Genomic DNA, 10,905 nt, shown 5'->3' on the forward strand with positions numbered 1-10,905 from the left:
AGAGCGAGAAAGACAAACAGAACACTAATATACTCTTTTCACTTTTTCGCTACGAGAACATATGTAAGTGATATTTCTATATATTCATTATGGAAACAGATATGTGGATGGTTTCCCTTTGTACATTTAGATAAATATCAGTAAATAATAACACAACACGAAACATTTAAATTTGCTGTACCAAAAATCAAAACCAGAACTATTATGGTCAAAAATAAAATAACAAAATGAAGTTCATTTGCGGATAAATGGCCAAATTCTGCGCTTGGCTGAGTATCAACTACATGTAATCGCCAGTGCCATTAAAAAACTCACACTAAGTGGTGGAAAAAAGGTGAATTTAAATATAAACAAGTAAGAAACCTCTAGTCGAGACTGCTCGACTACGAGATCCGCTGAACCCTTGGAGCATTACCTATTTCAATAATTTTTCGCGTCTTTCAGCTTACACAAGAAACAAGCACACACGCATACACACACACACACACATACACAAACGTATACACACACAAACATATACACACACAAACACCCACTCATAAACTAGCATGGGCTGCAGTGTGCGCTTAATGTGAGAACTTAATTGCTTAATAACTTTTTTGTGGACATACGATCTTCATGAAACTTTTAGATTATGATTATAACATGGATATGCATGTATTTGCCAAAGCACAAGTCTCTACAAACATGATCAAAAACCGAAATTGTATAAATTGCATATAAGCATACATAAAAAATTTGAAGACTCTAGCAATAAAGGTGTAGGAGATATAATTTAATAACTGGTTTTCGATAAAGTTTCTTATCGATAAAAACGAACGGGATGAGTTATCGATTTTAAGTGATAAACTCGATATCCGCGCTGTAAATACGAACATTAAAAAAAAACTTTAAGTCTCTAGCTCTTATATCTTCTGAAATCGATGCGTTCAAACATACGGACGGACGGACAGACAGACAGACGGACAGAGCCAAATTATTTATTAATTTATGGGGTCTGCCACGCCTCCTACTGCCTGTTACATACATTTCAACAAAACCATTATACCCTGATTTCCCATTTTCAATGGGTTCAGGGTATAAAAAAATAAAAATAAAATAAACGAAACGAACCAGAAAAGAACCAGAAATAAAATAAAATTCTCAAGTCGAAACTAGAAGATACCCATCAAATTGTGATTAGCTTTCATTAATAACACTTCACTTTTTAATCCTTATAATTAATTTTCCGAACATCCAGGCTAAAATGACTTCGTAGTTTTTAAGGATAGACTTTCATATATGGTATCATGCGTTGATGTAATAAATCCAATAGCGCGAAAATGAGGGATTATTTGCAGTTTAGGTCTACCGGCAATTAAAATGGATACATTACACGCTTATTGTTATTAAAACAAACAACTCGCACTTAAAGATCCCTATCAGTAATTTTAGTTATGCGCAAGACGAAACTTAGAGAGTTCATAAAACTATTATCATTTGAAGTCCATGGTTGACCGAGTTGAAGGTTTTGCATTAATAATTCAACTTTATTATACTCATTCATGAAAGTGATATGAGTATATTAGTTTTGTTCAATGTCCGTCTTGCTGTCCGTCCATATATGTAATTTTTTTCGATGCTTTTAAGCTGGTGACTTGAAATTTTGAGCTATGCTTGCAGATACCCAATTCTAAGGTGTATGAATTTTCCCGCCCACCAATGGCGTAGCATATATCCTCTACAGTTTTAAAGCTTGATCGCTGAAATTTTTGAATTTTACGATTCTATAACGATCAATTTATATGTCCATGCTCACTAGGGCCGCGGAGAATCAGATCTGAATATATTGTGATTTTCGGGAAGTGGCATGTCGAAAAATACCGTGGAATTTCACATTTTTGGAGCGTGGGCATCCATGTTTTGCAAATACGTTACTTTTGGCTCGTTCTAAGAACTTGCCAAAAATTGTGTGTCTACGCCAACTGGGCGAGAAACTCAAAGTTCAGCGACTAAATTGCTGATAGCATCCTCTACTCTGTTTGAAATCGTCCAAATAAAAAATATATATTAAAATTGAATCATTTACACATGTAAGACGATTGGCGAATTTTTGAGCAAAAGAATAGAAGCATTACTACATTTATTGTTAAAATTTTACACATTCAATATTATGAGACAGTTGAATGACAAAAACAATTGCGTTATTTATTATATACATAATATTTGTACAGACAAATGCCAAATATAATCGGGCTTCGCTCCGTTGAACGTTACGTTAAAACTCATCTTTGCCTCATCTGTTCCGATAATTGGCAGTAGCTGATGTCATGTACAGACTAAAACAAAGCAGTATGAAATTTTAAACACTGGCTCGGAATTTTTCCCATTATATTTGAAAAAGACGAAATGCACTTTTGAGTTTCCCTCATAAGCCAGCGTGGTGGATCATTTGACAGCACACAGCTTTTGTCAGTGAACAATGTGCTGTAAAGTACTGTACAGTGCTCTAAGATGTTAATTCAAATTTAAATATATAACGTACTCTTTGCAGAAAATGCTAATCATTTCCATTGATTGAAGTAAATGATTAAGTCTACAGGAAGGTCAGCAACTGAGCACCTGACAGCGATCCAAAGTCTGTTGATTAAATAAAATGAATTGACATCAACGCTAATAAGCAACGAATTACATTGCATATATAAATATCAAAAAAAGTATATACATATGTATATATTTGTTTTCCGTATATAGGAGACAATTCGCGATGCCGTTTGTGAACAGATTCGTAGGCAGGTCAGAAGAGGGCATGTGGAGACTAGGAGCAGCAAGACGAACGCCACTTAAGTATCATTATAAGTGAATGATTTGCAATGCACAAGTCATGATTACAGTTATCCGAATGTATTAAACCGGTTTTATATAGCGTGCCGGAGCCGCCGTAACGAACGTAATTAAATTCAATCGTTTAGACACTAACAACAAACAGGCAAAAGTTGCAGCAGCCTCGGTTGCCTCATTTTATTGCTCTAGCAAATTGCGGTACTCGGCCAGTAACTGTTCCTCCTGCAGCAACGGCAAATCCAGGTAATCCTGATCAGTGTTAGTCAAGTCAGCATTCAGGCGCTTGAATGCCTGATATGCCTCCACCTCGGCCTTGGCCTTTTGCAACACGGCATCTATGAGGAATCTGGATGGTGCCCCCTCGGCTGCCTGCGAAGTGGATGCTCCATTCAGCTCGATAGCCCCCCTTTTAGCCAGTTCTGTGACGCGCTCCACAGTTTGCAGCAGCTCCTCCTCGCTCTGGATGGCTTTGAGCAGAAAGTCCGTTGCCCTCTCCAATTTGTTTTCTGCGCTTTCGAGAGCAGCCCGAGCAGCTGGTTCCTTAAACCCCAGCTGCAACAAGGCTGCCAGCAGCACTGCATCCACGCTTTGCGATTCAGGCAACGAGTCGCGCAGCTCGGCAGAGTTAGTTTGCAGCAGCTCCACCTAAAGCGATCAAAGGTAAGCTGTGATATTCAATATGAAGCTGATACAGCTGGTCACTTACTGCGCGTGCTACATCGTTTTCGGTGCGTCGCAGCGCTGCAGCCGCCAGGCGCCGCTCGAATCCCATTTCGGTGAGAGTGCATACACTGCGAGGATTCACCCAGTCACTTTCCTGGGTCGCCTGCTTAGCATAGCGTCGGTGCATGGCCCGCTCCTCCTTCGATTGCTTGCGAGCGTCTAATAACTGCTGCTTGCGCTGTTGGATATACTGCACCGCTCGTTCCACGTCGCCCGAGCAGGAGCGCAAGGCGAGGCGTGCCTCACTCACCTCGAAGCCCATCTCCACGAGCAGCAGCAATTGCTCGTCGTTAACCTTTAGCTCGCTTAACACAATGCCAGCTGCCTCTAAGCGCTCGTAGGCGGCGTCTCGCTGATTCTGATGGTAAAGCACGATGCCCTGGAGCAGCTGTAGCCGCATGATGAGCGCGCGCTCTGGACATCCGCGACCCTTGAGCGCATAAAGACGCGAATAGTTCTCGCCGTAGCTACGTTTGAAGCTACGTTCACAGATGCTCAAACGCCGATCGGCATCCGGCAGCTGGGAGACATTCTTCAGGCACATATAGCACCAGACTATGTCCAAGTTGAGCAGTGCATAATTATCCACCGACTCAAGCAACTTGGAATCACACGCACTGAACTGTTCATCCGCCTCTAGCAGCAACAGCAGCGCCTCCTCGTAATCCTCGCGTTGCATTGCAGCACGCGCCTTCTCGCAGTAACCCAAACCCGTTAGCAGAGCGCGATTCTCGTTCGGCGGCAGAAACACCGGATTGCCATCCTGATCCTCCATCTGAAAGGAGATTACACTTATATGCCGCAAATGCAATCTCAGTTTGGCAACGTACCTCCATAAGCTGACTCTGGGATGCCACCACCGCCTCTACATCAGCTTTGATCTTGGCGATTCTATCATGCAAGGCGCCGTTTTGGTCGTCCCGCCTGCAAATGATGACAATGAGTTGCTGGTTGTTCTTCAGCTGCTGTGCAGTTAGCGTTGCGTTCGGCGAGATGATGTGCCCCGCTGCAATGCACTTGACTTCATCGGCTTCGCCCAGCTCCAGCTTGGCCGCAATCAGCTGCTGTAGCTTGGAGCCCAGCTCGTTTAGGTCACATTTGATGTCCAGTATGCTAGTGGTGCCATTGCGATTGTCGACGCGTCGGACCCTGAACGTTGCGAGGCCCGTTTCGGTGAATTCTCGACGTGCCGCCAACTTACGCAGAGCATTATCCTGCAGCTCGATGATCACGTATTTGCATCTTGAGGCGTCGATTCCCAAGTCGACGCTGTACTCCTCGGCTAAGCGCTGCGGGCTAAAGATTAACATATCGCCTCGATTTGGATGTGGATCCTGGTGATGTACTTACTTCAATTGAGGCCTCAATGCTGCCCAAGCCATCGGAATAGTATGGCTCCTCCCAGAGTTTGATGCCTTGTGTCTGCAGGCGCGCTCGCACCTGGTTGAAGATGTTATCGATCTGCGACATCAAAGCGGTCCAGCCTTAATTGCGTGCTGCAAATAATGACTGTGCGTATTTTGCTATTCCTGTTAAAACTGTGAAATTAAAAGTAAATATGTGTGTGTAATCCCATCATTATGTTCAACTGTGTATTATTGTTTTGATTCTGTACCGATAGCTCTGTTATTGCGATAGCACGCATATTTCATCCGATATATCGATTGGCACGCAGGCAGCATTTGTCCGTGAGTGTATATTATCCCTGAACAAAGAACACATATACATATATGTACATATACATATACATATACATATACATATACATATACATATACATATACATATACATATACATATACATATACATATACATATACATATACATATACATATACATATACATATACATATACATATACATATACATATACATATACATATACATATACATATACATATACATATACATATACATACCAAACGAGCAAAATAAATATATATTCATCATAGATCTGATTAGTATAACCACTAACCATAGAACATGTGTTGTCTGGTTAGTGGTATAACCTAAAAGCAATAATGCTTGTTCTTGTTTTCATTCTTTACAGATAGCTCTGTTGCAGCAATAGATGAAATATTTTATACGATACATCGATTGACACGCAAGCAAGCTTTTGACAGTGAGTATAGAGTTGCGGCGTTTGTATTTCAAATATATTTTGCTCTTCTCAACGCAAATATATGTATATTTATGACAGATTTAATTGATGTTTCACCAAAAAGCAATAGTTATGGTTTCGGCGGCTCATGAGCGATAACGCACTCGTGCAATACCTATGTAAATATGATTCTACTGCAAAAATTCCACTGTAGCAAATGTTTCAGTTACACAAATGCTCAATCGTGTTTTAACTGCGTCTGCAGTGTTACGCTTGGCCGAATGCAGGTAGGCTGCGACGCAGATGGCACTGCTACTGCTGTCAAAGTTGAGCACCTGACGGTGGTGTCTACATTGTGCTGCAGCGCCCAAAAGGTTATTTTTCAAACGCTGGCCGTGCCGGCAAGAAGAGGCAGAAATAGCAGCAGCTACACACAGGCAAGTGAATCCCATGTAAGATGTGCACGATTAAATAGGAAAATTATTGTGATTGAAGCTATAAGGGAAATCTAAGGCTGAGAACTAAAACGTCTACCGATGCGCACAAAATTGCTAGTGTCTAAAATCGAAACGGAATGAAACCCAAGCAAAGGCCAACTGCTGCTACTGGTGCTGCTGCCTCTTCCACTGTAGCAACCGTTGTCGGCCTCAGTCGTCTGACATTCGTTAGGCAGCGAAGCAAAGAGGAAGAGACCAGATTAAAACTGCTCCAGACGCAGCCGCAGCTGATATGTGAACGTGAACGGAAGCATGAGGCGGCCAGGAGAGAGAGAGAAGCGCAGGCACTCCAGAAACGTGCTGTCCCATTAAGGCGTCCAACAATAACACCAACGGCGCCGAAATCGAAACCAACACCGAAGCCACCGCCAAAGCCACCGGCGAACCCGATGATGAAGTCGACGCCGACAATGAAACAGACGCCAAAGTCGATACTGAAGCCGACGCCGAAGCCAGCGCAGAAGCCGACGCCGAAGCCAACGCAGAAGCCGACGCCAGCGCCGAGGCTGACATCAACGATACTGCGCTCAACGCCCAAGCCCAGCTATGACAAAGGTAAACATAAGGCTCCTGGAGTACGCAGCCAGACAGGCACACAGCTCCACACACAAGCTGCTGGAGACGCAAACGTAGCCATTGGTCAACACGCTGGCTCCGGCTCTGACAAGGACTCGGACTCCGAGGATGAGGAGACAACAAAGCTGCGTCGGCAGCTGAAGAATTTTTCACAGCTGTCCCAGTTGGAATTCGAGCGAGAGTTTCGTCAGTGGTTGGCACAGGAGGGCATCGAAAATAGAATGCACACGCACTTGCGCATGGAGCTTATCAATAGCTTTAACAGCAGCTCGCTTGGTAAGCAACGCATTCTGCGTGGTTGCATATCCATTTCATTTGTATATTTGACTCTCTCTCTCTCTCTTCGGCAGGCAAGCTGCTGACTCGACTGTCGTCGACCTCCGTACAGGTGAGCCAGCAGCAGAACTTCCTACTGCTGTCGCCCTTGGGCTTGGCTCTGCACACGCTCGTCGCGGAGTTTCTCTATGAGCAGAATTGCCATTACACACTCACCGTTTACAGCAGCGAGATGCCGCACCGCCATGCACTGCCCAACTTTGAAAACAGCGTCCGGTTTCGCTTCAGTAAGCAGGAGCGGCAACAGCTGCTCTCTGCAGTGCTTGGCGAAACGCAGCGGGAGCCTCAGCCGCAGCTAGAACTCGAGCAAACAGTGCATAAGACCTACGACACAACGCATCAATCGCTGCTGTTCGCGCTGGTTCAGAGCTTGGTAGGTGCGCGCCGCATGGTTTTGCAACAGGTCAGCGAGTCCACGATGACACCAACGGCAGGCCAATCGGAGGAGAGCACGCAAACAGAGCCGGTAGCATGTTTTTCGTGCAGCCCGGATGTAGATACTACTGGGCTGTACCAGGCCGAAGAGCTGATTGTGGCCGTCGATGGACGCACTGTCTTCATGGGAGAGTGCATCTCACAGTCGCTGAATGGCGTGGACGAGCAGCTGTCGAAGCTAATGCGCTTTATTGATGCGCTCTGCAAATCTTGTGCGCCGCCCATCGAGGTCATCTCCAGAAAGGCGTTTGACCAGCTGCTGAAGAAGGAAATGCTGGAACGTCAGCGCCTCCAGGGTATGGGAAAAGTACTGGGGGCCGGGGAGATGGCCGTAGAGCTGCCCGAGCTGCCACAGGAGCCAGAACAGGAAGAGCTAGAGGCGGACGAGGACAAAAACACTGTGGAGTCCCCGGTTGGCCCCATTCAACTGCCGGCGGACTTGCCGTCTGTGCCAAAGCTGCCACACTTACATGTGGAGCAAGTGGGTAGCCTGGCGACGGTACAGCAGATTTTGCAGAAATACCAACAGCAGACTCCTCAGGACTCCAGCACACAGGTCTGTATGCACTCAAAGCTAGATAGACTTGGGGTAATGGTAGGTGAGCTCGCGAGCTGTGTGCAGTCGCTGAGTAATGTGCTCAACCTGGCTATGGAGCAGGAGTATACCGTGGGCATGCGTAAGGGCTTCCAGCAGGGCTATCGCGAGGGCTTCTCCCATGGGCACTACATGGGCGTCCAGGAGGGTATGAAGTGGCAGCGTCAACAGAGGCTTAAGGACAGGTCGTCACAAACCAAAAAACCGCCACCACCGCGCAGAGTGCACACAAGTACGACTCAAACGGAAAGCGCGCAGCAGCGGCACGCAGCCACCAGTCCGAGGCGCAGAGCGCAGAGAGGCTCCCGGGATGTCGCTAGCCAAACAGCCCCATGTCCTCCCGAAACAGCTGTGGCTTCGCGCAGCTACGAGCAGTGGATCTATGAGATGCTGCACAGTCGCAGCGGTCTGATCTTTCTGGAACGTGTCGAGCTGTCGCTAAACAAGGCACTGGAGCAGCAGAAGCACCGTCTGGATGAGCTCTTCGAAGTAAAGATGCGGCATCATGCTGAGCTGATGCGCCTCAGTCGCAGGCAAAACTCCTGGCGTGTGTGTATTCCTCCTATTGCAGTACTTTGTACACCTAATCTTACTTATTTCAATTGCAGACGCTCTGCCGACATGTGGAGCGCGACTCACAGTCCACGGAAGCACGTGAGCTGGTGCAAAAGATATTCCGGCTGCTCGAGCGCTACGAGGCACACCATCGGCTGATTGCGGAGAAGATACAGCAAACGGAACTGGCCGCCGAGCAAACGGCACGCATTCAGCCTGTGTGGACTGATGAAGAAGCCAACGAAGTGAATACTGAATACAGCCGCCCTGCTACGTCCACGACTAGCTCTCATCCTGCGCCTCTTCATAATCTACCAGACTTGAGTGTTGATAATACTGCTGCTTCTGCTGCTCCTACTGTTCCTACTGCGCCTGGTGTTTCTCCTGCGCCTGGTGTTTCTCCTGCGCCTGGTGCTTCTCCTGCTCTTGCTGCTTCTACTTCCTCTGAACCTATCTCAGCTCCTGCTCATCCAGATAAAGCAGTACAGAACAATGTTGCCACTAACACCTGTAGCAAGAGCAGGTCACATACAGCCGACGCCAGACCACAAGATATGTCCAGTTTCAATGAAGCACTACTTAGCGCCAAGTAAGTTGATTCCATGCTGGGTCCAAGTGTAAGTGCTAATTCACTCTGAATCCCATCTATACAGAAATCGGATGCTGCAGCTAGAGCAAGAGAGCGATCTGCTAGAGCAGAGTTTCCTGGACTATCTGGACCGTGCGCGTGTCCAGAAACAGAAGATCAACATACGTGCCAGCTGTGCCAGCGAGCGCCAGCAGATCCATCGCACCTTGGAAAACTTTCGCGAGTGGCAGCGTCGCATACGCTGTGACGATGTCAACCTGACTGCGGCGTTGCCATCTGCACCTTCGCCCATTACCAGCAGCTCAGAAATGGACCAAGAGAGCTATCAGTTCACCAATGCCATTGCCGTGGCCAGGCGTAAGCTTTTCTCCGAGCTTCAGTCAACTTCAGGGACAGCAACGGGAGCAATGACGTCAGCAGCACCAGCATCAATAGTGTCTCCAGAGCTGGATCTGGAAGCACCAGCGCTGGTGAGTGAGCGAATAGCTATAGCTACCCAGGTGCAGAACGAGACGCAGCATCTGATGAGCCGCGTAGAGGCGACACTGGCGCGAGTCTGTAAGCCCGGCAGCCTGCAGCTGTTAACCGCCGAAGCGCAGCTTGGGAAAGCACTGGGAACAGATCTAGCCATTAGCAGCAGCAGCAGCAGTAGCAGCAGCACGCTCACTTCTCTGGCAGATGCTGACGCCAATAGAGGTGATGAGCCGGTGACACCTCCTGCCAGACGCAAATTGCAGCGCTCCATGGCTAGATTGCATCAGCTGTTTGGTGCTCAGGTAGTAGCGCAAAGCCCAGCTAAGTTCGATGATTTGCCGATGGCCAAAGTGAAGACAGTCACGCGTCCTTGGAGTGCGCCCACAAGTATATTGAACGCCAGATGCCCAGCCACTGCTTTGGCCCATCGACCGCATACTGCGCCCAGCTGCCGAACGGAGCTGTCTACAGCCACGATTGCCGGATCCAATCTGATGGGGCTGTTGGACGCAATCAGCGATGTTGGCAACACGACGACCAACTCAAGCAGCCTGGCCGGTAGCCTGGACACCCCACCCATAGCCATGCGGGAGGTGTACGCCCAGCTGGTAAGCAGCGTCTCATCCGCATCGCACGCGTCATCCAGCTCGCCGACGTCGCATAGTCCTGAGTTCTGGAGACGCATGAATCTGTGATGAAATGTCGACGTTTGCTTTGCTGGGCATGTTTGTGTGAAGCAATCGTCCCCAGTCCCATTCTCCTCTAATTCAATGAAGAGTGAGGCAATCTTATATATATACATGTATATATGTATATATATATATATCTTTATATATCTTTATATGCCAATATCTACATGTATATCTGTGTATATATATTCTTGATAGAATAGCAGCTACTAAATTTTACAGTTACATCAGTATTATCTATATCTGAATATACATGCATTTAATGGAGAACATACATTTAATGAAAGCTATGATAAAATATGATGACAGACACTTAAAATTATAAATGTTATTACATAGGATCCACATTGAAAGAGCACTCTAGGAATATATACGCATGAAGAGCGAGATAGATATATAGATTCATATGTCTTGCAATCGTTCTATGACACGAATAAATGAATTGGAGAAACCGTACTTAAGAGTTATTCATGTTGCAACTTTTCATTTAACAGTCAACATTGAGATTCAG

At 46.3% G+C, this 10,905-nt stretch overlaps 2 protein-coding genes across 5 annotated transcripts; one reads left to right on the forward strand and one right to left on the reverse strand.

The window, feature by feature from the left end:
• Window positions 1-2,867: 2,867 nt before the first annotated feature.
• Window positions 2,868-5,038, reverse strand: LOC108617869 (NEDD8 ultimate buster 1). 2 transcript variants are annotated; one of them, XM_018013713.1, is made up of 4 exons: window positions 4,897-5,038; window positions 4,377-4,835; window positions 3,530-4,321; window positions 2,868-3,468 (listed from the first exon to the last, which is right to left on the reverse strand). In XM_018013713.1, exons 1-4 carry the CDS (start codon window positions 5,014-5,016, stop codon window positions 3,001-3,003), a joined length of 1,839 nt encoding a protein of 612 aa, XP_017869202.1. In that variant the 5' UTR covers window positions 5,017-5,038; the 3' UTR covers window positions 2,868-3,000. The 2 variants fall into 2 exon arrangements, with proteins under 2 accessions (XP_017869202.1, XP_017869203.1); XM_018013714.2 differs by having other exon boundaries at window positions 4,377-4,842.
• Window positions 3,347-10,850, forward strand: unc (uncoordinated). Of its 3 annotated transcripts, none has more exons than XM_089473093.1 (7): window positions 5,098-5,234; window positions 5,598-5,669; window positions 5,748-6,085; window positions 6,144-6,997; window positions 7,072-8,636; window positions 8,696-9,231; window positions 9,296-10,850. In XM_089473093.1, exons 4-7 carry the CDS (start codon window positions 6,223-6,225, stop codon window positions 10,398-10,400), a joined length of 3,981 nt encoding a protein of 1,326 aa, XP_089329219.1. In that variant the 5' UTR covers window positions 5,098-5,234; window positions 5,598-5,669; window positions 5,748-6,085; window positions 6,144-6,222; the 3' UTR covers window positions 10,401-10,850. The 3 variants fall into 3 exon arrangements, with proteins under 3 accessions (XP_089329218.1, XP_089329219.1, XP_089329217.1); XM_089473091.1 differs by having other exon boundaries at window positions 5,748-5,827; window positions 5,914-6,997; XM_089473092.1 differs by lacking the exon at window positions 5,098-5,234 and adding an exon at window positions 3,347-3,483 and having other exon boundaries at window positions 5,748-6,997.
• The last annotated feature ends 55 nt before the right edge of the window (window positions 10,851-10,905 follow it).

This window comes from Drosophila arizonae, chromosome X, assembly GCF_054131065.1.
Source record: "Drosophila arizonae isolate 15081-1271.41 chromosome X, UAZ_ARI_1.0, whole genome shotgun sequence".
Lineage (NCBI taxonomy): Eukaryota > Metazoa > Arthropoda > Insecta > Diptera > Drosophilidae > Drosophila > Drosophila arizonae.

Excerpts from the sequence above, each read along its gene's own strand:
- LOC108617869 (XM_018013713.1), bottom strand. The coding sequence starts at position 5,016 with ATGTCGCAGATCGATAACATCTTCAACCAGGTGCGAGCGCGCCTGCAG. Across the intron at positions 4,836-4,896 it reads GCATTGAGGCCTCAATTGAA|CGCTTAGCCGAGGAGTACAG; the intron begins GTAAGTACATCA and ends TTTAGCCCGCAG. Across the intron at positions 4,322-4,376 it reads CCCAGAGTCAGCTTATGGAG|ATGGAGGATCAGGATGGCAA; the intron begins GTACGTTGCCAA and ends ATCTCCTTTCAG.
- unc (XM_089473092.1), top strand. The coding sequence starts at position 6,223 with ATGAAACCCAAGCAAAGGCCAACTGCTGCTACTGGTGCTGCTGCCTCT. Across the intron at positions 6,998-7,071 it reads CTTTAACAGCAGCTCGCTTG|GCAAGCTGCTGACTCGACTG; the intron begins GTAAGCAACGCA and ends TCTCTTCGGCAG. Across the intron at positions 8,637-8,695 it reads GCAGGCAAAACTCCTGGCGT|ACGCTCTGCCGACATGTGGA; the intron begins GTGTGTATTCCT and ends TTTCAATTGCAG.